We start from the raw sequence: 25579 nt of genomic DNA, 5'->3' as shown, positions 1-25579 counted from the left end.
TGGCAAGAAAGGTAAAGGACTCAAACCCAAACCAAATCAGGCCAGAACCAATCACCCCAAATCCCAAACAAGTTATGATAGAAAGGGGTTACATGCTGTTAACATTTTTAAATTTGAAGTGGCCTTTTAAAAAGGTCCCTATGACAATGATGAACCTGGGCATAAGAGTTGAGACTACAGTGCCCTCAAGTAAAAAATCGAAGTTTTATCAGTAATATAAAAAATTTTTTTGATTGTAGATCATCAACCTAAAAGTTTAAGAGAGAAATCATCTTTGTCAAAGAACTAATTGGGTCCATATGCCATAGACAGGTTATCTGTACTGCCTGGAGCCAACATTAGTTTGTTTCAAACTGTTCTTTATTTTATTTATTGATACCTTAAAATATATGACAAAGATCTCTATAGTTAAAAAAAAACAGTAAAAAAGGTTAATAATATTTGCCCTTAATGATGACTTAACATATTGCCTAACAAAGCATGAAACCTTTTTATTATTGTACATCCCATAAAGATGTGTCCCATTATACATACCTGCACCAGTATAAAATTTATGGTAATTTAGGTAGAATTTGAGCTGTGCTTTTATTCTTTCACAACTCTTAAAGAAATGGTAGTGAGATAAATTTATAATAAACAAAACTGTTCAGATAAGACAACTACCTAAGAGAATATGTTATTTTTAAGCATTTCTGTGTACTTTAAAAGCATCAATTTACTTATCAATAATTGATAATGGTGGTATATTGATAGATTATTTTTATTTATTTTTTTGAAGTAGAACTTCTAAGGATCTCTGCCAGGAGAAGTTTGTAGCTTATTTTTTATGAGTGTATTTGTTTGAAGTAAAAACATTGCATTGAACATCATTGTGTTCATTTTCAGTGAAGCTGACTGTCCCCTTTCTCTTTACCCAAGTTTGTGCAAGGCAGTGAGGTGATCTCATTTGGGACAAGCCTTCTTTTATTATTTATGCTCCTTTCTAAAGAAAGCTGGTTATTTTCCATAATACCGTATCCTTTAGATGTAGGACTTCTTTAAGAGAGGACTGTGAATCCTTCCTGTTATTTCCCTTCTTGTGGCTGTGCTGGGATGCATGCATTTTACCCATGAATGCCCTCTCTAGTGTGTTTTTGGTTTTTTTTTTGAGGGGCCTTTATTGTGGTTTGGGTTTGCTCAAGATAATAGTTTACAAGGAAGTTTATATATTAGTCAGAGATGCTAGGCTCTCATTCTGCTTAAAAGCCTTCAGTGATTCTTTGCTTAGGAAAAGTCTAAGCTTTTTTTCAATGATGTGTAAAAAATGTCCTGGCCCACCTTTCCTGCCTCACCTTCCACCTCTCATTTCATTGATTTCATGGACTATTTTCCCTCCCTGGAACTCCCCATACAGGTGCGTGCAATCCTTGCCTTTTCCCGTTGCTCTTGTTCTTCCCTTCACCTTGAACATTTTCATACCTTAGCTGGGAGGACTTCTTCGACTCCAAGGTTAGTTAAGGCTCCTCAGAGGCTCCTGAACATGTCCTGAGTATTTACTCTGTACCGAAATTCTGTCTCTAAATTTCTGCCATGTCAGACTGCAAGCCTGAAGATGGGACACTTTCTTATTATTCACCTTTGTACCCTTAGAAATTAAATTATTCCCTGGCCTCCAGGGGATGCTCAGTAAATATTTAGTGACCTGAATTGAACTGCCCCTGTATGGTAGCAGTATGTTTAAATGTGGAAAGTAAAACTTCTGTCAAATTTGTCTGGAGTAACAACCACTATAAAGTCAGGCTTTTGAAAAAGGAAGACTTAAACATTAAATAACTAGCTAGGCAATGATCTTATCTTTAAAGTTGAATTTGATTCAGCCCACATAAAACCAAACATTACAAGTTAACACAATAAAAATTTTAGAGTTAAGCCATTTAAATGATACAGACCTGGCATAATCTCTTCTATTCTCTCTCCAAAATAAATTTGAAATACTGGTTGCCTCTGTCACCCTCACCAGCACCCTGTTTAGAATCTTCCTCCATCCCTCACCATTTTTTTTCTGCAGTACTTTATTTCCTTTCTTTAGGATACTCATCTTAAGCAAAAGATTGGTGCCCTCTAGGGGTAAGCTGTGGGCGCAGTTCAGTACACACATTTTAGAAAGCACTGCAAAATTCTGGTAGAACTGCATGAAAATATAGAAAATGATGCTTTTTTTCTCATTACGTAATTCACGTTCTGTAATTTAATCACCAAGTATCTCTAAGTGCTTTTACTTTGCTCATCTGCTCCTTTAGCTCTGTTTATTCAGACAGTTTTTTGTTCCACAGGGAGAAAATATCCAAAATGAGAAGAAAGGCTATTTTATGAGAAATTGAAAACGGAAGGGTATGACTCTTGGCAGTTAGTGTAGTCATTTGTGAAGAAAAGTTACCAGTCCAGATGTCTCTGGCTCAGACTGAGGACAAAATAAAAAGCTGTTCTATGTCAGCTTAACTATTTAATTGCTTCTTTCCTTCTAAATTTCATCTATTTCTCCACCCCATTTTTCCTCTCATTTCATCCACTACCACTCTTTCTACATAGCGTTAGTTTGTAATTTTTCATTAACACTCTCTTATATCTCATTCTTTTTGGTGAGGGGAATAAGCCAAGATTTTAAAAGATCTTGCCCAGGCTCAGGTACCCAATATTAACTTACTGTGTGTATTGTGTATTTTTGTTTTTTATTGTTAATAATGGTGACATTTGTTTTCCATAAAACAATAATGATAATGTCTTATATTTATGTATTCTTTTCAATATACATTATTTTTATAGATCCTCATAATAATGACCCAAGACAGGAAAAATAGGCAGTATTACATGACAAGCAATGCCTCGGAACATTTTCAGGCATTACAGACGTTGATTAGTCTATTTCTGCACATCCCCCCTAATTCTTAAGTAATAAGGCCAAAAGCCTTAAGAGAAGTATTTCATTTTACATATTTTCTTTTCAATTGACACAATGAATTTTGAAAAGATGAAAATTTTATTTTCAGATCATAGAATTTTGTTCTCTAGTTTGAACAGAGACTTTTTGTTTTCAAATTTTTATTTTGCTGATGAGAAATTTTGAGCCCTAAAGAGTATAGGCAGCTGGTACTACTTTGCCAGAACCATGGCAGAAGCAAGGCTGAAATGCAGGCCTCCTACCTCTTTTTTCCTTGTAACACCCTTTCTCTTCTTCTAAGTTTTGATGGCATAATATTATTTGCCTTTTATAAACATGCCTAACTTAATTTTCTTTATTGTTGAATAAATAGGGAGAAAAATGACACCTCGTTTTGGAAAATTTCCCCAATGTGGGAGGTTTAGTTCAGTCTGGCAAAGCAAGTTGTGAAATTGTCTTCCCATGAAATAAGTGTTCAGAATCACACCCCATCTTTAGCTGTCCCGGAGTGAGAACGACATAGGAAGTGGACTTCGGCGTGTACTGAGACTGGAGCAGGATGTGGGTGGGGAGAGTGTGGGTTGAGGAGGCCAAGTGTTTACAGGAGATGTCCCCACTTGACACACTGAACAGAGGTTTTGGGAAATCTTTGGTGGTTTTTGCTCTGAAATCACAAGCTTAAATCAGGCTTGTGGAGTGGAAGAAGGAGCTAGTATGGGTCAAGGGTTAACTTTTGCTTGTGATAATGTGGTTTTGAAAACCTTGCACCACAGCAAGATTTCTGTTGTACAGGGGAAGGTTTGGACAGAGGTCTTCTAACCTCATGTATGTGAATTAAGAAAAAATTATTTTGAAATAATTATGGACTCATGGGAGGTTAAAAAAATCATATCCTTCACCCAGCTTATACCTGTGGATTTTGAATGTGTGGCGTGTTTGCTGCTGGCATCCTGGGTCTTATGGCCCAGGGAGTAGGAAGGCTAACCAGGGGGTAAAAAGTTGCCTCTCTTGCTAAGTTGTCTACAGTTGCTTTATCAAGAGTCATGAAGAAGGTCAGGGTGTTGCCCGTAATTTCTAAAAATTGTAACCCTAGTCCTGTCTGGGTAGCTCAGTTGGTTAGTGCGTTGCCCGATAAGCCAAGGTTGTGGGTTCAGTCCCCGGTCACAGCTCATACAAGAAGCAACCAATGAATGTATAAATAAGCGGAACAAAAAACCGATGTTTCTCTCTTTCTGTTTCTTCCTCTTTACTTCTCTCTTTCTCTAATCAATAAATAAAAAATTAAAAAAATTGTAACTTCATGTAGTTGTCCAGGTTTATATTTATATAGTGTGTTAAAACATGTATTCAATAATTGCTCTACTTATTTTTATGAGTTATTTATATGAAAATTACCTTTTGAGTGTTTAGGTTTTCAGTTTAAATTCAGTTTTTAAGTAGTAAGAGAATAAAAGTTTAAAAAAATCCTTATATGAATGAATACCAAATCAGAAATGTTTTCTACTTTGTCTCCTTTCTTGTTTGAATATTAAGGATGATCCTGGGTTCTAGGACCAAAAGTTAAATTGCTTTTTCTGTGTAGGTTCGAAAACATGTGAATGATCTCTATGAAGACTTAAGGGATGGACACAACTTGATCTCTCTCTTAGAGGTTCTTTCAGGAGACACCTTGGTAAGTTATAAATTTTTTGATTTATTTTGATAAACATGTACGTATGACTAGTGTGTTTTCAGCACAGACTGTTCAGGTTTTTACAATATTCATCTTTTGAGCTGCAAATTCTACCTGGAAAAAAAAAGAGTTTTGGTTGGATTCCTAAGCATTTTCAGACTTCGAATGATGTGACTTTGGGAGATTGAAGCACTTTAATTACCTTGCTTATATAATCAGTTCTATAATTAAAATACTATTTTTGTTTCTTGCTTTTTTTTTTTTTTTACCTTTGGGTTTTTTTGCTGAGCAGACGTCGGATGCATAATATAACCACATATTAAAAGACTCACAAGTAGTAAGGAAATAAACATGGCTCTCTGAAAAATGGTCTAACCCACTCCACAGGTGTCATTTCCTTTTTTTGTGAACATTACTTCCCCCTTCTTGGTTACCTGTTCTCCTTTCATTATGTTCTGTTCATGCTCTTCTTTTCATTTCTGGTCTGTCTTGTGTCTTTGCTGTCCTATCTTCTGTCTGTTATATTCATTAGCCAAGGGAGCGAGATTTTTTGAAGACCTTACGATTGGTGAGTGCAACAGAAGCATGCGAATATGAACAGCATGAGGATGTGGAGGATGAGGATAAGGGGGTAGGTGTCGGCCCCCATAACTCGACTAACCTAGCCATTACAGTGCGGTGAGCGCTAACGCGGTAGAGAAGTAACCCACGGGTTCGGGCTCCTTTTTAGAAAACTATAGAAAGGACCAAAACCCACAGTGAGGTGGATGTGTGTGTACCAAGAAATTGGACAAAGGAAATATTTTCTCTTTAAATTTATTTATAGATTACTGTGCACTACATGGTAATCAAATGTAAGCACTTAGGTGATGAGATGGCATTTTAGCTGAAGGATTTTATATAGTTACGGACATCTTGACAACTATTAGCCTGCTAATTTTTATGCAAATTTATTCTACTTCTAGAATACTTGTTGGCCAATAGGTATTTGATGGACATTCTTTACCTGCCTTCTGTGTCTCATGTAATTTAGAAAGGAGGAAGGTTTCAAAATCTCGAATCCTAACAGAACTCACAGAGCTGTTTCATCTCCGTGACACTTAGTTGACTGCCCTGCAGAGGTGCTTCTTTTGCCACCTACGTCCCTAGCACCTCTGATTTCATTGGAAATTGGGCTTCTTTGGAGCCAGTGGGTGAATTCATCAACCCATTCCTGCCTGTTGTATAGAACCTAATTTTCCATTCTGTAGTCTGCTGTCTGTTTTATTATGGTGACTTTGGCTTCAGCAACCTATTCATATTTGAGAAGCTAAGCTTTCAGTTTTCTTTTTTTCCCCTTTGGAAGATTTGATGTGGTAAATTTCAGCTCCATTCTTTGTATTTTTGTTAAGCATTTTCCCAGCTGTTTCCTTATGTTTTCCTTCTGCCAACTTGCAACGTTTCCCAAGGAAAACTCTATCAAGGAACAGAATCATGGTTTATCAGCTTTCCTGAGAAAGTAAATAATCATGTCCATCTTCAAGCAGTGTAAATAGAGTCCAACTGATTTTGTGCAAAAAACTAAAATAAAATAAAGAGGAAATATATTATATGGCTTTAATTGCTTTTCTCTCTTCCTCTATCATGGCTAAGTAAAATTCCACTGTCTTTCTCCTTCTTGGTGATTTTTTTATACTAATTGCATGCTACTCTACCTTATTTTCATCTACACGCCATACATATATAATTATAAAAATCATCCTGATAATAGAGTTTATTAAGAAGGGAAAATGGAGAATGATATTTAATTCTTCTTGTGCATTAGTTGTTTAATAACTGTAGGCTAGAATTGTAGTTTAGTGAATGTAAAAGTCTATATGTTCTATGGTATTTTCTCCTTTGGAAAAAAGCATCTGTTTAAATAAAATATGTTTGGAAAAATCCCTAGTAGTTTAAGTTAAACCCCGGATAATACAAAAAATTTAGAACTACCTTTAAAATTTAATGGATTTACCCAAACAGTAAATACTGTTTTGACATATTAAGATGAGCATAAAGTATATTTATATAATATCTTTAGCATGGTCAGTGGTATTGGAAACTAGTGTTTTTTATACCCTGCATTTTTCTATCCTTAGCCCAGAGAAAAAGGTCGGATGCGTTTTCACAGACTACAGAATGTACAAATTGCACTTGACTATTTGAAAAGACGCCAGGTATGATGTTTTTCAAATACTGTAATCATGTAAACATATGTGACTGAGTAAATCTACATGGAAACCTGTCAGGGAATGAAAAGGTTAAAATGACTATGAATTATAATCATTATATTTGTGCTTTTGTGAGACAAATATTTTGAAGTGGTTTTAAACATTTGCTCCAAAGAAAAAAACATTAATAGTAGGTGTAAGCTTACAGGAATTATAAGTGGCTGCATTTCCATATGAATAAGAGCTACCAGTTTTTCTTCTGTCAGAATTGGAGTGCTTTTGCCTAGGAAGTTAATGACAATGTTAAGAATGTTTCTGAACACTTCTTAGTAGTAGGAAGGTAATACCTTAATTTTTAGACTTAGTTTATAAAATTATTATTATAAAAATAGTTTGTATAATATTTTAAAAATTAGTATATTTTTAATATTTAGTTGTGATGAGGCAATAATTTATTTTTTATAAGTAGGTAATACTGTGTAATTTATAAGTGGTTAAAAAAACATTTCTACAACAGTTTCCACCGGCTTGAGGTTTCAGAAGAAATCATAGAAAAGAATGAACATCATACCGGATAGCGTTTTGATTTTTTGGTAGCATTGTGTATAACAGTCACATAGACCAAATAATTGGTTTAATTCAGGAGAATTAAAAGTTGCTCAAAACAATGGGAAATCAGGAAGTGGTGGCGGGAAATGGAGACAACTGTACTTGAACAATAATTTAAAAAACAGATTTAATACCTACATAATAAAGGCTTGAAGATAATAAAAATAAAGAAGTGGGAACAATTTTGATTTTTCATGGAGTAGGAAAAAGGAAGGGAGGGAAAGGGGGAGAGGGAAACTATCTTTCATTAGTTTTTCATTTAGGTTGTGATGAACATTAAAATGATTTTTAGTTATTAAATTTTGTAAATACTCTATGCTTAAATTTTATTTAAGGATAGTATGCTTTAAGCATGGTATTTGCCTTATTTTTAATTCTAGTGGAAGTTTCAGGAAGGATTAATGGTTAATTATATCTTGGTGTGAAATATTTTTGGCAGTATTTTGTTCAAAAAGTAAAATGTTAGATATCATTGTATTTAATTTTTGGTATCCAATTCATGATATTTAGTTATTTGGTCCATTCAGGAGGTAAACATTAGATGACATCATTACAGTTACTACCTGAATGCATTACATTTATTTACTGCTTATGACATATATATTTTTATATTTTTTTTGGTTTTTATTATTTTAAAAGCTTATTTTTAAAAGACAAACTTCTAGTTTTAAATATTTTTGTTCTGTTTTATTACTTGATCTAGAAGATAAAACCAAAGTAATACCCATGTTTCTTTGTGATTACTTTATAATTTGCTATCTAAAATGAGTGAAGATAGGGGGTAAAACAATATTTTGAGGATTATGGTATTTAAATCATTCAGTTTTATTCTTTGTATAATTTAGAATCACTTTTATGTAGGTAAAGATAAGTCATGTGATGGTTTGAAAAAAGTTTATTTTATCTCTTCTTCACATATAAAACAGGTGAAATTAGTGAACATTAGAAATGATGACATAACAGATGGAAATCCCAAATTGACTTTGGGATTAATATGGACAATAATTTTGCACTTTCAGGTAAGCTCAATTGTTCTTGATTGTCATTTCTTTCAGCCTCTTATTGCTAATTTTCAGATGGTTCCTATCAAAAGTGAATTATACATTCATATCCTATGGGAAGAAATAAATTTTAGGCTTCTTTTCTTAAACAATATATTTGTATTATTCCTTTCAAGTAACTGCTTGAGAGCCTGGTGTCCCATTTCCTGTTGTTGATAACCTTAACTGTTTTTAGGACAATGCTTGTAATCTCAGAGTACGAAGACAAGAGTCTTTTTAATTGAATACAAACACATTTTTAAAATTTATTGGAAAGTTTTACCTGATTTAGATATATGAAAATTTTATTGCTCAATCTTTAACTTAGAATGGTTTTTATTGACGTTACTGTTTCCTGACGATGCCAACTATTTTCTTTTATTGATAGACACTAGATGGCAGTATAAATATGATAAAGAGATCTCCTGAATTAGTATTCACGTTTTTGTATAGAGCTGCACTTTTTCAAACTAGAATTGAGGAGAGTAAATGCAAATAAATAAAAATTTATCAGTTTTGGATTATTATTTAATAAACTGGTGCCAATTGAGGGCTGATTTTGATTTTTAGTTTTTATAAAATGATACATTTTGAAAAATTCGTCTTCATTTGCAAAGCTGTGTCCTAATTTTGGAACTTGCTTTAGTTTAGTAATCTGTGCCTGCTCACACAGCACTCCATGCAGCACAGAGTCTGACCCACAGTTGGCACATGACACACTTTCCTGACTACTATGCTGCTGGACCTTGAAAGAGGAAGAGATAGACAGCTTGCCAGCTTCAGGAAGGAGCTGGGGTTTTGAACCAGATTTTGAGAGGAGTTAGATTTCTTTTTTTCTTTTTTTTAAAATAATATTTTATTTATTTATTTTTAGGCAGAGGGGAAGGGAGGGAGAAAGAGAGGGAGAGAAACATCAATGTGTGTTTGCCTCTCATACGCCCTGCACTGGAGACCTGGCCTGCAACCCAGGCATGTGCCCTGACTGGGAATCGAACCAGTGATCTTTTGGTTTGCAGGCTGGTGCTCAATCCACTGAGCCACACCAGCCAGGGCAGAATTATTTTTTTCTTTTTAAACATCTGATTGGGGGCCCTGGCTGGGTGGCTAACTAAATTGGTGGGAGTGTTGTCTTGTTCACCAAAAGATGGCAGGTTTGATCCCTGGTTGGGGTGAGGACAGGAGGCAGCAGATTGATGTCTTTTTCCCCCTCTCTCTCTGTCCCCTTCCTTGGGTGAGTATTTAAAAAAATTTTGATTGGGGTATAGGGTTTGTAGGGGAATGGTGGAAAAAAAATGTACCTGGCACTAAATTGGGAACAGGAAAAATCTGAGAGGCATAGAGAGCTATAGAAAGAAGAGTCTAGGTAACTTCTAGGTTTTGAACATGCAGCTGACCAAAGTTGCAGCAACAGAAATCAGAAGGGCGGACTCAGGTGCCAGGAGACCCAGGTAACCAGATGTCAGGCAGCCAGACGGCAGAGCAGCTAATAGGGGTGAATATCTACGCAGCTGGGCATTGATGTCGGGGAAATTCAGAAACAGGAACTAAGGGCAGGACCCTGAAGGCCTGTGGGTTTCCATTTTTAGAGGACCCCATCCATAGGGGCCCCAGAGCACTGAGCACTAAACCAAGACAGGAATTTGGTCATGGAGCCAGACCTTGTTGCCAGAATTGGGTAAAGACTAAGTAGAACTGGCCAGAAGCTGATTTCACATGGAGTTCCTTGGTTGCTTTCTCAAGGATTTTTTCATTACCCCTAAGTGGTTCAGGTCCCTCAACTTTTAGTAGGGTTGAAACTGCAAGGACCCCACTTTGGAGGGTTAGAGGCCTGCTGGGACAGGGAGCCACATCCCATCACTACCCAATGGAACTGGTAAGACAGGCTGGGTCTGGGTTTTGAATGTCAGAGTAAGAATCTCTGTGGGGCAGTGGGAAACACGCAGGTTTTGGAGGGAGGCAGAGCTAAGTTTCATTGTTAGCTTTTCTCTGCATGGCTGTGATGGCACTGAATGAGTCACTTAATCGCTCTGGACCTGAAAAGTGTTTCAGGAAACTCAACCTGTTGATTCTATGTAAACTAAATTGAAATGAGCAGAGTCCATAGTCAGGGAGATAATCTAAGAAGCTGAGGTGGTGATCTCTGAGCAAAGTGATAAAGGCCAAGACTCAGGTAGGGATTAAAAATTGAATCCAAGAGATAACATTTTGAAGGAAGAAGGAAAGAAACTTGGTAACAGTGAATAGAAGATGAAGAGGGAATAAAGATGATGACTCTAAACTTTCAGCCCAGGAGATAAAAACCAACCCATTGAACAACCAGCAAAAAACAAACTATTGAGAGAAATGGGGATGATGATAAGGGCAAAACTAAAGACCTTGGCAGGTTCAGTGGCATGGTGGGATGCCCTGTCCACTTATCTGCTAAGCAGTGGAAATTTGTGAGCAGAGCAGAGCTGAGAAGTCAAAGGTACAGATAAACTTGGCAGTTACCAGCATACAAGTAGCCATTGTATCTGTCAGAGACAAGGAATCTTTAGAGGATCTAAGAGACATGCATCCATGGAGAAGAACCAAGAGCAAAGGACAGAAATTTGGGGGAAGACTCATGATTAGGAGTGCAGGAGGAAGAAGATCCATTTGGGGAAACAGAAAAAAGAACATTTGATGAGATGGGTGAAGCAACAAGGAAATGTTGAATTGATGAAACCAAGGGAAGAGAATTTCAGACATAAAGGCATGGTGAGCAGTATGAAATGCTATTAGAGAGCATGAGAAATTTAAGATGGAGTACAGGTTAAGAATTTTGTATACAAGGAAGACATTGCAGACCATGGAGAAAATACTCCCAAGCTATTGAGAGCAGAAACCAGAAAATATAATGGATCAAAATGTGAATAAATGGTTGTGAATTAGAAGTAATATGTTTACACCCTAAGTTTGAGAAAATTTAAGTGAAAGGTCATTCAAAAAAAGAATAATGTATTAAGAAAGCTTTTTGGGGTTCAAATGTCTTTGGAGGAGAAAGGAGGACCAGCCACAGAAGAACCAAAAGAAGTTTTGCTTCTAATATGATCCTGTGGCCTATGTTAGGACAAGTGTATTTTAGCACCTGAATTATGAGATAATGACTGTTACATTATTACCAATATTTAAAAATGAGATCAATATTTATTTAAAGTGAAACACGCAATGTTTTGGTAAAACAGAAATGTTTCTTTATTTAGATGAAATGACCTTTTTTTAGTGCTATGATAATTAATATTAGAACAATTTTACTGGTTATGCAAGTCTATTTATAGCAATGGTAGTCATTCTCATTCAAAGTGGGCTTTTTTTTTTCTTTCTCTCTATACTTTGCATAAATAAGGGAAGTAATTTCAGAAGACCAGTTTATTTATTTTTAAACTATGTTATAAGCATCACAAATTGAATCTATTTTTTAATCAGCTTGGCTGAAGGTAAGCGTTATCAACACAGCACTCAGGTATCATTAGCTTCCATATGCTAGATCCAGGGTTACTAAAATAATGAATATATGTTCTATCTATTGGGAGAATGTTCATAAAACTGACTATAATCTAGGGGGATGGATTTATTATGATATAAATAAAAATAGGGATGTAGAGGAAGAAGCGTCATAGTAGGATCAGGAAGGTGTTAGAGAATAAGGGAAATTTCACTGATACTGCTGATCGGCTTTGTAAGAAGATGGCCAGCGACCAGGCATAGACGAAAGTTGGGCCATTTCCGAGACAGGGAGCGGTGTGCAATGGCCTGAGTGTGGGCAGCTGCTCAGTGTGGCAGGGCCAGAGGCAGGGGGCTGGTGTGCAAATCACTGGCTGCACCTCTGTCGTGTCAGTACAGATACTAGCCGTTCTGTTTCTAAATTCTCTTGAATAATGTTTTATTGCCATTGAAGGCACTGAAAATCAAATAGGAAAATGAACAGAAAACAAACCAGAGGCTGTATTTTTGTCAGCTTGTCTTCTAGGATATTCACTTTTTGCCACAGAAGATTAAGATTAAGGAAAACCCGTCATGCAGGCCTATTATTGACAAATATCAAGAACATTGCTAATTTGTTTAATTATATTCTTATACTGAAAAACATAGTGAGTTTCATCTTTTGATTAGTCGAAACACTACCTAGAAAAAAGCAATTAACTATTTTTATTAGATGATTTCTGCTTACGTGTAAGTCCAGTCATGCCATACTAATTTCTCTTTTACCATATAGCTGTGACTCGGTGTTAGAGATATGCACACCTTAGATAATCAGATTCCGTGCTGGCTCCTTATTTTTATAGCAAGGCCCTAGAAGACCTACATAATATTTAACTAAGGTACAATTGTAAAAGTTACTTATAAAGTTTAACTGCCTTAATTCATGTAAGAGAGCATGCAAGTGTTTCTTTTGGCTGAGTGTTCCATGCTTTAAATCATAAAATTCATCAATTTGCTTACATGAAAATCCTAATGCGCATATAATGGAAATGACTTGGAAATGTATGTCATAGGAAAAATATTGCAAACCATTTTGAAAGATTGGTTTTAGAAACAATTTTAATAGAGTATTTTAGGCAGTACGCATTTATTATATCTCCTTCAGCAGTTAAATTGTCCTGTTACTTTTTTTTTTAATGGCTGCTGTTTCGAATATGAGTCCTAATGTAATTTACAGAGGTTTTTGAGTTTTCAACTACCAAAATTAGTTCGTGTTTCTTAAGAAAAATAAGTTAAATGGTAGAGATTCTCTGAAACTAAATGTGAAAGGCACTTTGGTAAGTGTCTCCCTACTGGCATTTGCTTTCTGTTTATACTCAGATTTGTTTAATCACAAATAGTTTCAAAGGTTAACGCAAACTTTGATAGTGTAGCTGCATTTCAGAAAACTGAAAGTTAAAGTGAGGGTCAGAGTCTCCTTGTATAATAAAGCTAAGGGTTTGCCTTGCAAGCTCATCAGTGTTGTAGTTTGCCAGTGAGCAGTAATGTTTGTCTAAGAGGATTGGTGGCCAGAAATAAGTCACACTGTCTAATGAGACACAGGGACGCAGCCGGGCAAGATGCCATGGCATTTCTTGCGTGTGCCTTTCTCATAAGCAAAATGGCCTCATGCTGAAGAGGATGGTCACACAGTCTGAGGAATTAGAGGTCAGAGTGGAATTTTCGGATTTAATGGAGAAGATCTAAGTAAGCCCTGGATTTGGAAATGAGTGAATCTGTGGGACTGTGATTTCCCGTAAATCCAATGGGGAATGTCTGTGGATGTGTAAGAGCTGAGAAAGAAGAACAATATTTAGATCCTGCCAAAACTCCTTTGAGCCCTGAAAAATGTTCTCCCGGAAGAAAATATTTCAGAAGAACACCGATCAAGAAAAGTGTAGATGACACAAAGCCAGGAGAGCCAAACAATGAAAATGAAGGAAAGAAGAGGAGCAGCATTCAGCTCCCGAGAGAGCAGCCGGCTCTCTTATCCAGGGGACTGGCACGGGAAGAATCTGTTGCCCCAGACCTCACACTGGGAGATGGTATTCAGCAAGAGAAAGCAGAAGTGGTAGCTGACGGTGTAAAGCAGAAACTTTTGCCGAGTGCCGCAAGCAGTTCGTCTTACCATGTGGACGTTTCTCTTTCTAAAGACAGTGAAACAGAAATAAAAGTTAGTGAACTGGATGAAAGCATTTCAGAAAAAGACAGCACTCCATATTGTGCAAAGAGGAAGAAACATTTAGATGATGTCAACACAAGAGAAATAACATTCCAAAGCAAAACTGATGCTTTTTCTTTCCGAAAGGCAGCCAGCTTCAGTTCCATTCACTATGGTACAGAGAGATCACTTGAAAAAAGTGAGTTCTCTGAAGACCCATCAAAAAATTATAGCAGTAACCAAGAAAAGCAAAACACTGAGAGATTTTGCCCTCATGCAATACACCATTTTCAGCTTCAAAAAAAGAGATGTCATTCCCTGTGTACTAATGTGCCCTCCACTTCCAAGGACACAAACAAACATGAGGTAAGTGAAATGTGGTGCCCGAGTTTAAGGTGTAAATAGGTACTCAACGTGCTCACATCTGACTGTGGTGGTATAATTTATTTTTCTTTTAAGTTATCTTCATATTAGTTTATGTGGAAGCTGTAGAGTTCTTGGTGCATTTAATTTGTAGCTGTAGGTTAGGTTTTTTATGATTTTATTTTTTGTGACATTACTTTCTTTAATCACACTTTAACTTCAAAAGCCCATACCTTTTTGTTCTTGTACTTCTGCCTCTTTAGGAGAATGCACATCTTTTTAATTGCTTTAGTTCATGTTTCTTGACCTTTCCTATGGAGTAGGCTTTGGAAACTTAGCAACACTGTAGGCAAAGTTAAACCAGAAAGCAGTCATGACAAGACAATAGCTTCATGACAAATGAAGGGAAGATACAGTACAATTATTAGTACTGACTTGCTGATCGGTAAGTTTGAAAAGCCAAAATCTAGTTCTTTTATCAGTTTTTACATATAGAAACACTCATATATTGCTTTCAAGTCTCTGCATATGCGTATGTTGGGGGTGAGGGGCACAGATGAAATTGCCCTAATCTACTCCGTGTCTTTGTTACAGTTGTTCCCTGATCCCAGTCTAACATCGGAATCATTCGGGCAGCGTGTCATAGGAATTTGAATACAACACAGACTGCCAGGAAGTTGAGATCTTTATTCCTAACACTGATCTTTTGCTGTAGATAAGTTGCTTCTCTAGGGTTTTTAGTTTTTTTAAAAAATGTAAGTGAATGTATTTACTTGCCTGAGAAGTACATTACCCAAGCAACCTCTTCTACCTGTTACTAGTTGGGATTCGATGGCTTTTTAAAAAGGCTGTTTCTAACTCTGTCTTTGAGCATAAAATCTGGACATGAGTGGTATATGTGATGTTAAACATTCTTGGCCAGATCATTGCATCACAGAGCAGAGGTCATTTGCACAGTGACAGGATGAGGCATTTCTTAGAGTTCGCGTGCACAGTCATCATTGGCCTTCGCCCCTGGTTCTCCGGAGCTGTTCCTGTTTATATACACCACCACACCTTGCCAATATTATGTCATCAACCCTATTTACATTTTACAGTGGCTGCATTTTATAGAGAAAGCATCCAGACTATGTCATTATCTGTGTAGGTCTAGCATAAAGGTCAGTGCGAGAGGAAGTGACTTGCCTGCCACATGTTTATGAATGGAACCACTTGGTTTGCTCACATATGTTTTCCAACTGCTTTTTGGTTTGCTTTTTTTTTTTTGTTTTGTTTTGCATAATTTGGATTCAAGTAAGCCTTACATGTTTTCATTAATGGAAACTTTTAAAATGTTTCCTTCTGGTACATAAGCCCCCTTTTCCCTTCTAATTGTGTATCTAATAATTTTTGAAACTTCAATGAAAAATGCCTGTGAAAATGTCATAAACCTGCCATTCACATTTGTAAAATAACTATGATAGGGAGGTACTTAAAAAACTCTCATATATTGTAGGTAAAAGGTGAGTGGGATAGTTTATATTTACCTGAAGGATTTGATGTCCTCTTCCCTGTAGTCCAGGTGAAGATTGTGCACTCGGTGCCATACGGAGTCAGAACCAGCAGCTCAGCTATTGCTCTGAGGACGTTCTTCCTGTTACCTTGAAGGTGTTGACTCTGCTTCCTTCATTATCTTTGCACAGAACCCTTTATTTTGCACTGGAGTTTACATTCTTCATTGGAGAATTAGATGCAAATGAGAGCTGTTAGCCTTTGATTATCATTACATCCCAGAAATGGGCTTCCTTATTCCTTCAAAAACTTTTTCATATCCTCTCTATTCGATCCACTCTTACTCTGAGGCATTTGTATGCAGGATTGGGCTTGATGACTTTTGAGTTTACTTCCAAGTAAAATAGTATGCACGTCTTTGAATTTTTCTTCACCTTACTGATCTTGTGAAATTTGTCTTTCTTAGTATAGGTGACCAGCCTATCTGCTCTTTAAATCACCTTACTTGCAATCACAGGCTGACCTAGAGTGGCCCTCCAGGTTCAGGGATTTTGTGGAGGTGGCTCAGCCAGCCCCTTCTTAAGTGCCTAAATAATAGAAACTCACAGCATACCTTTACTAGGATAAGGAGGTATAAATTAAAAAAAAAAAAAAAAGAAATACCTTAGATTTGTATATTGCTTTAGAATTGAAAAAAATGCTTTCAGACACATTTGTTTTTGGATCATCATAACAACTGTATGAAATAGGCAAAATGTTCAGTTTTTCCTTTATAGAATGAAGAAATAAAAACTCAGAGAGGTTAAAGAATGTCTTTAAAGCAACACTGTAAATGGGATTAACTGAGTTACACTGCCACCGCATCTCACTTTGATTAATTGTCAAAGTTCTGAAAGGGACTGATGTGAGGTCAGAGCAGGGGTCGATGTTTATTGGAGTGTTTATTCAACTATGAAGGATGAGTGTTGCAAACAGAGGTGGCCACGGCGGGCCGGCGGGCCGTATTTGGGGACTGGGAGTAATGAGCTCACTGTCTGTACCTTCTCAGGGACCCGTTGTTTGTCTAAGACTCACAAGCTTCCTATACCTTATGACACGGTCTCCTACCTTTGCACGTGAACTTTTCCCACAAAGCATTCTTTTTGCTTTAGTTTCACAAATCTCACCTCATCCCACTCTTTAGATTGATCGCAGCAAAAATGGCTGTTTTCTCTGCTTAGAGGCCGTTGGTTCTGTATCTGACCACATGTAAATGTCACCTGAGGAGCTTTAAACAATACAGATGCCTGATGTCACTCCAGTGATTATAATGTCATAGGTCAGATGGGGCTCCGCAGGTGATTCTAATGGTTAGGATAGTGGATAGGGAGCTTGCCACCCTTCTCATCCTGTAGCCGCGCTTCTCAAAGGGTGCTGCCAGGGTCCCTGCACTAGGGTCACCTGAAATGTGTATTGAAAACACCTTGCCCCAGATTTAACTTGATCACATTATCTTCTCGTGGGGCATGAGAGAGCACTGCCTGTGTTTCAGGCACTCTCTCACACGTTTCTTCAAAGCACATGAAATTTTGAGAGCCAGCATCACCCTAGCATGGCATTTGCCATTTTTTCTTCTCAGCATGGGTTTTCCGATAAGCAGTGTGGATTCTGGGCTAGAAGGCAGGAGATATGAGTTCTAGTCAAGCTTTGTCCCCAGAAGCTGTGTGACTTGGACCATCATCTTCATTTCTCTAGATCTCTGGTTTATTTTCTAGAAAAATAAGGGTATTGAACTAGACCATGATACTACTCTTAATAATAATGGTATTTGTTGAGTCCTACTATATGTCAGACACTCCACCATTCTGTTATTTAATCTTTAGAGCAAGCCAAGCAAATCATTCTATTATTAGTTCCATTTTACAAGAGTCAACCAGCAAGTGGAAGAGCTTAGATTTCACCCCAAATTATCTACTAAACTGAACATTTAACTGATGCAGTTTTCTCACATCTCTCTTTTTCAGTTTTAAATTTCTGTAAATCCATGTATTTATATGCATAGCTTTTTGTTTAATGTTTTCACTTCTTCCCCCATCCCCTCCTTTTTAAATTTCTCTACCAAATACTACTATTTAGTTGTTATATATGGAACCAAAAGTCGCTCCTCTGGGAGAAGTAAAATATAGCCCTTTTCGGCTTGCATTATAACCCATTGTTTGTTCATAACAAATGACCGGGAACCATGGCTGTAAACTGAGTCACCTGAAAGTTAAGCCTCTAAGATGGTGACAATGAATAATTTTAACCCCCGCCTCCTGCCATACTATGTGGCTATATGAACTAGTGAAAACTGAACTATTCTTATGTTCCTTTCATCCTTTGATGAATTGACAATGAATAATGCAGTGACCTAAGTAGGAAAGAAGCCAAGGAGAGAAGGAGGGTTCGGACATTGTACAAATTATATTATCAGTATCTGAATAATGAAGTGCTGAATATTTTTATTAATTGACTTTTACATTATAAAAACTTAAAAAACTTGAGAACCATCTCAACATGTTAGAGTACTTAATATTCAAGTTCACTGAAATATAATATTTAATTTTTTTTCTTTAACAAAGTCTTTTATGAATGTTAGGCTACAGAGTCTTACTTATAATTCAAGGACTACGATAAAATCTAAATGTTTCACCTTTCATATGATAGCATTCCTCTACAGATCTTGAAAACAAAGGTCATTTGATTTACAGTTGACCAGCTCGTTTCTTTCTGAATATTTCATCTTTTAAATGAAAATGCATTTTTTACTATTTCTAGTCATTTGGATTTCATAACTAGTTGGTGAAAATTTATTTATAAAAAATGCGTAGATTTTGAGTCTCTGTCGGTGTTATAATGCCTCGATCTATGGTTAGTTTTCTTGTGTATGAGTAAGAAATAAATGAGCATTTGCCAAAGGCAGCTGTCAATTCCAGGTATTAGCACTTGAAGCTTATCAACTTTTTACTTTTATCCTCTATTTAACTCTTCCTTTTAGGGAGGCAGCCTTTAACCAAATACAATTTTCAAAATATTTTTGCTGTCTTTATAGTGAAAAATATTTTGTGGGGCATTTTCACACATATTTTTAAACTTGGAAGCAGACACTAAAAATGTGTTGATTAAATTTGTTTCTGCCAAAATAGTTAAAACATCTTTGAAGAGATTGTCTTTGGAAGCAAACATCTTGGCTTGAAAATTTTGCCTGTGTATGAAGTCAATATGGAAATTGCTTTTGCCTGACTCTGCAGTGTTAAGTATTGTGACTAAAAGAGTTTAAGCAACAATATTGATCCTAGTACATAATTACCTTCGCTCACTAGGGGGCAGGCCCTGTACTGAACCCTGTGGACATGTCCTCTGATTCTCTTAGCATCTCTAAGGGGATACTTTACATGAGAGGAAACAGGTCCAGAGAAGTTACAGAGTTAGAAAGTGGTGGAGTTATGAATTCAACATCGGTCACCACCCTTCACAGCTCTGTGCTAATCTTCCAAGTTAAACTTTTATTCTTGAAATAATTATGTTAAGAGATTTGTGAGATAGAGGAATCTGGAGATCCACCTTTTCCAACCTGCTGCTTTCATTCTCGTTAATACCTAAACTCTCTCAAATAATACAAATTCTTTTTTATTTTAACAAAAATATATGAAAGAATTGAATTTCCTCTGTTAACACTGTTGTGTCTAACCCCCTAAACCAATAGGGGTTTTGCATTTTGCAGGGAAGAACAGGGGATTAGCTATCATTTCTTTATCTACTGTGTGTCCTCTAAATCAGTTTTTGCTTCTATAAAATGAGATGGTTTATCGATAGATAAAGCTCTTTCTGGAATGTTGTAGGGAGTCACTGTAGAGTTGGAATAGAAGATGAAAGAGAACTTAAGAGATCTTGAGTCGGAAGACTTAAATTTAACCCAAGTCTTACTTTCCACATCTATAAAATAAGGTGGTTTCTGCTTTTGAGGATTCAATGAGGTGATATATTTGAAGAAGACTTAGTAGACTGTAAGCACTTTATAACTTCTATTATTATCTTCTGCTCTTGTAAAAAAGAGAATACCTCTCATAACTGTCTACTGAGTGGAAGAACTGTATACATTTTCAAAATTTTTCACAGAGCACTGCTTTCTTTTTTTTGGAAAGAAAGTGTTCTGCATAAGCAGAGTCGGCTGCCGCCTTTCGTCCCCCAGCTCCACTCATCCTCTCACTATTTCTTCAGCAAATATTTACTTAATACCGATTATGTGTGAGACATTATATTCCTCTAACTCCATAATTAGCCTAAAATTTTGTCAACCTATTGGAAAATAAATAGCCCGTAGGAGGAACCAATTCTTAAAGCTAATATTGGTTATTTACACCTTAGTACAGATACAGTTTGAAGGCATTATTGATAATAGCTCTGGTGTGAGAGAGGAAGAAAAAGTAATACTTGAGGCAAACCTGCTATTTTGTGTTGGTAAAGGCTTTCAGTTAAGGCAGTGTGTCTCCTCTAGTGAGGAAAATTTCCGTGAACCCTGATGTTCCAAGGGTGTATCTTCCTCTGAAAATGTGTAGTGTTGTGTGTATCAGCTGCTTAAGCCAGTATGGAGACTGATAAGCTCCAGGGAGAAGGGCCTTGACGTTAGGAGCAGAGACAAAGCTAGGCAATGCCCTTTTGTGAGCTATGTGTGTGAAGCCGTATTCCCAGCAGTCAGCGCCCTGAGAGGAAGCATCCATTGTGGCTACTGGCACAGAGGACAAATTAATCTGCGTTGTTAGCATAAATTTCTTTTTTTAATATGTAGGAGAACTATCACTCTCTTCTTGCAGATTCTGAACTAGAACTTAGGAGATCTAAGGCCATACCCTAGACCTCCCACTCGACTTGGGAGACCCTGGACAAGTCTTATCACCCCTGTCAGCCTAGGCTTGTTCACCGGCGGAACAAGGGGGTTCACCAAATGGCTTTGTGTTCTTTTGGGTTGAGTTCCCCATGTTCCTTAATCTTTCACTATATTTATAGCCTGCTCTAAACTAAGGATCTTAGCTCTCTTAACTTCAGAGATACTGCCTTTTCCAATGCTACACATTAATTAATTAATTAATTAATTAAATTTCTTGTGGTAATGCTGGTGACAATTTTATAATAATAATAATGTGTTATCTGTATATTGTACTGTGTGCTCACCACCCAGTATCTAGTCTCCTTCCATCACCATACATTTGACCTCCTTTACCCTCTACATTCTCTCCCTACTCCCCTTCCCTTCTGGGAACCACCCTACATTGTCTGTGTCTGAGAGTTTGTTTGTTTTGTTTGTTCATTTGCTGCTTTCTACTTTATATCCCTCAAATGAGTGAAATCATGGTTTCTGTTCTTTTCCATATGACTCATTTCAGTTAGCATGACACTCAAATAGTAAAGTTGATTTAAACTTTTTATTCTTTTCAATACATTATAATTATTTAAAAATTTAAAAAAACAAAAGGTTTATTATTTGCCTTACATAGAATAATGAAATACATACATTTTTAAAAATGTGAATTACCTATTAGGGCATATCGGACTCAACTTTGGAAGTTGACTGTTCTTGTGTGCTCAGTGCATACCAGAACCATGACAACAGGGGTAAAAATAGGGTGTTCCTGTCGCCCAGTTGTCTGGTGGCATTGACTTTGCTCAAAGGACTTTCACATTTACAGTCTCAGCTGACCAACACAGTGAGGCTGTTGCAATTCGCTAGCAGTAAGTGGGTCACCCAGCAATGTGCTGTGAATGAAGTCAGAGTATGCCGTGAGATGGCACGTGCTGGCTGGTGTTCTTTCACTGGAAAGATGTTTTGAGGTTCTATACTGTCTCAGATTTATAAAAATTGCTTTAGATAAATTAGTCAGATGAAGCTTAGGTTCACTACCTGACATTGGGTTCTCATTGAGTAGTCTCTGGCCTTGTGCTCTCTGCTGGGTACTTTTGTGTAGTAGTCAAGGTGTTCTATTATTTTGGAAAGTGAGGCTAATTGGAAATGGTTTATTTTTCTAAGGTGACAAGGTTTATATGACATTCATACCAAAATGAAAACTTGACTTGTGTTTCTAATGCCTCTCCCTGTTTATGCCCCATCTTATGTAGCAGGTAGTTAGTCCATGCCATGTTGGGCAGAGTGTGGGGAGAATGTGCCAAGGGGAGCTGTAACTAGCACAGAAGACTCTAGGAGAGAGGGAGCATGTGGTTCACATGGTTCGAAGTTTACGTGGTTTGATCATAGAATAGAAGGCGAATGTCTTGAGTCTGGAAAGATCAGCCAAGGCTGAACTCGATTACTGTGGCTGTGGAGCAAAGAACAACGTGAACTGGGAAGTGAGAATAGGGCAAGACTTGGGGCAGTGATACTAGCGAGGAGACTATTACTAATCTAGACACTGGGGCTTACTTAGTTAGAGAGGAAGGTGGAAGCTCTCTTTACCCCAAGTGTCTTTCTAGGCCTATTACGACTGTGTCATAGAAGATGTCATTTTCCTCCGTACTCTACCCCAGAGCCTCTCCCACAGCCCCTGCACCTTCTTCTTTTAGTTCCAATTATTAGGGTTTCAGTTATTGGATGTTGTCTGAGCTCTGCCAAGAGGGAGAAGGGAAAATATACAGTGGAATAGCAGTGTTATGTGTAAGGGTAGAGGCATTGTGGGAAAAAAGAGAATATAGGAAAGCGTATGAGGGTTTTTTTTTTGTTGGTAGCATTTTTTTAAGGCTGAGTTTTCAGGTTTTTTTTTTTTTAATTTTAGTTTTGGACCTTGCTTATATGTAGTGAAAAGATAAAACAGAAATGGTGAATTCTTTGTTCTTAAGGCCCAGAATCCTGAACTATAAAAAATAACTTTATATATTGAGTGTCTGGGTTGTTTTTTATGCTCTAAAGGGCTCAACATAATTTTTTCTAAAGTATAGCCACCCGCCAAGTTTCCAATTCAATCCAAATGGTTAGATTTTCTGATCATTTGTTTCATTACCAGTAGGAACAATATTCTTGGAGAATATTTTGGAGAACCTGCTTTCTAACATGACTAGGCAATTTTTGCAAATGCCTAATGTTGAGCATTTTTATAGCCCAGTACTGTTTTCTATAAGCCAGCTTTTGTCAGGGCTTTGGAAAATGTTTGCCCTTGACATAAAAAGCTTGCAGATTCTTCTTTCTAACTGAGGCTCGGACTGTCTAAGAGGAACACACATAAATAGAGTGGTGGCAAAAGGCAAATTACGCTTTCTTGCTGTAGCCATGTAGTGGCTTCACCCCATTCTGGGTTCTAGTGTATGGGGAGGAAATAACATTTCTGCTCTAATTCAAGCGAAATAAAGATTTTACCTTTTCATTCATGATACATGTATATCAAGGAGTATATGAAGGTTGGGTGTTTTTCTGTTACTTTGCTTTAACCATTTTCAGATGGGACTCAAACTTATTGTATCTGATAATAATAAATAATAAAATATTAGTATTTTAGCAGAATCTGTGATAATTTACTGAAATTTCACATTTAAAGCAAATCAGCCAGAAAAAATTCAGTGAACTTTCTTAGTTAATTAAGTAAAACAGAAAGCTCATAAAGCATACCAAAGCATGACAGTTCACATGAACCTCGTATTTCCAACAGTGACACTCAGTTCTAGGAGAAGGTGGAAACTTTGCCGAACCTGTTATCATTCTAGACCTATTATAGTTATGTCTTCAAAGATAATACTGAAATTGAATTGAAGTTCACTTGGTTCATATGGTTGTATGGTTTTCTGTAACAGATTTATAAATATTAAGGCGAGAGTAGAGAAGACGTAGAGCTGACTTGATCAGGCCTGAGGTTTGGCTGGGTGGCTGCAGGGTAAGGAGAAAGGTGTGAGGGAGTGGAGGGTATTGATTGAAGGGACAGATCATGTGGTACAGGCCAGACAGAGAAGGAGGTAGTGATGGGAGATAATTCATAGACTGGGACAGAACCGGGAAAGGTGAGGAATCTGAGATGTTGGCAAAGCCCAATAATTGGTTTAGGTAGAGTTAGGGAATGGAAGTGCTAGAAGAAGGAACATTGGTATCAGAAGTTAAATGTCTGAGATGGACTTGTTCTGGTTCAGGATGCTGAGATCCAGGATCTGGTACATGAACAGCTTAAGTAGAGAGAAGCTCGAGGACTGTAAGGATGAGGTGCTAGATGGAGAAAGAAAACACACTCAGCCAGATGCCAAACCTTTGGGACATGGGGATCATTTCTGAGGAGAGGACGGAGGTGGTAGCGCAAGAGTGGCCTACAGTGCAAAAAAAATGAGGGACTAATAATTTGAAATTTACACGTGACTAATGATTTGAAAACTGTTTGCTTTGCATCAGGGGGGAGTTAGAACACACTCGCCTTGCCTGTGGTGCCTGAGGCTTGAATTAATGCAGGGGGAGACTTGGAGTTCAGTACAAAGGTAGAAGCAGTGTAGAGTATTTAAGGCGTAAGAGACTTTGTTTGCTATGGAATAAGTATTTCTGGAAAGTTTAGGAATGGTGGCAAGCTGGGTCAGGAGAGATGAAGCATGAGAGGCTCAGTTACAGGAAGAACTAGAATTTGGGTGGTAGTCAACAATGACCTGGATGTGAGGCATGAGGGCTTCGAGTTTCCAAAAGGAACTCTGGTATAAAGTATTTCATTTGTTTTTGACTCTAGCTGACAGATTGCTGGTGAGAAGCTTTAAGCAACAAATATTACAAAAAGAAATGCAAACATTTATAGTTTTTGACTTGCCAGGGACTGTGTTAAATACTTGATGTAGATTATTCCATCTAATCTTTGGAGTCACTCAATAAGTAAATGTTATATGTCATTTAAATGTTTAAAATGAGGGAATGGGTTTTAGAGAGATTACATGAATAACTCGAGGTTATAATTCTAATTGGAAAGAAAAAATAAAACTGTAATTATTTGTACATGACATGATATTATATGGAGAATCCTAAAGATTCCATCAAAAACTACTAGAACTGATAAGTGAATTCAGTAAAGTAGCAGGATACGAAATAAATATTCAGAGATCAGTTGCATTTTTATATATCAAGAATGAACTATCCGGAGAAACTAAAAACAATCTATTTACAATTGCATCAAAAAATAAAACACTTAGGAATAAATTTAACCAATGAGGTAAAATACCTGTAGCTTGGAAGATTATAAGACACTGAAGAAAGAAATTGGCCCTGGCTGGTGTGGCTCAGTTGGTTGGAGCATTGTCCTGTAAACTGAAAGGTTGCGGGTTTGATTCCTGGTTAGGGCACATGCCTAGGTTGCGAGTTCAGTCCTGGGTGTGGCACATACGAGATGCAGCCCATGATGTTTCTCTCACACATTGATATTTCTCTCCCTCTCTCTTAAAATCAATAACCAGTCCTTGGGTGAGGATAAAAAAATAGTGCTTGCATGTGGGACAACTCAGGAAAGTATAGTGAATGATATTGTATGATAAAAAGGCTACAAACATCATTTTTTAAAAAAGAAAGAAATTGAAAAAGATACAAATAAATGGAAGCATATACCATGCTCAGGGATAGGATGAAATAATAGTTATATGTCCATACTACCAAGAGCAATCTATAGATTCTATACAATTCTAGTCAAAAATACCAATGGC

General features: G+C 37.0%; 1 protein-coding gene across 17 annotated transcripts in view; it reads left to right on the top strand.

Moving 5' to 3' along the window:
• The window catches only part of DST (dystonin), a 427647-nt gene that overhangs the window by 212161 nt on the left and 189907 nt on the right, over positions 1-25579 (top strand). For 8 of the 17 annotated variants that reach the window (XM_054569525.1, XM_054569513.1, XM_054569512.1 and 5 more), the window contains 4 exons: positions 4500-4589; positions 5122-5220; positions 6707-6784; positions 8314-8406. In XM_054569525.1, the coding sequence (XP_054425500.1) occupies positions 4500-4589; positions 5122-5220; positions 6707-6784; positions 8314-8406 (360 nt within the window). Of the gene's footprint in view, positions 1-4499; positions 4590-5121; positions 5221-6706; positions 6785-8313; positions 8407-13235; positions 14438-25579 lie in introns of those variants that run through there. The other 9 variants (XM_054569508.1, XM_054569522.1, XM_054569520.1 and 6 more) reach the window with 3 other exon arrangements.

Source organism: Pteronotus mesoamericanus, unplaced genomic scaffold (genome assembly GCF_021234165.1).
Source record: "Pteronotus mesoamericanus isolate MK-2021 breed Mesoamerican mustached bat unplaced genomic scaffold, CSHL_Meso_final contig_20, whole genome shotgun sequence".
In the NCBI taxonomy this organism is placed as follows: Eukaryota; Metazoa; Chordata; class Mammalia; order Chiroptera; family Mormoopidae; genus Pteronotus; species Pteronotus mesoamericanus.
The sequence above is the reverse complement of the archived record's forward strand: the minus strand, read 5'-3'. Positions and strand labels throughout refer to the sequence as shown.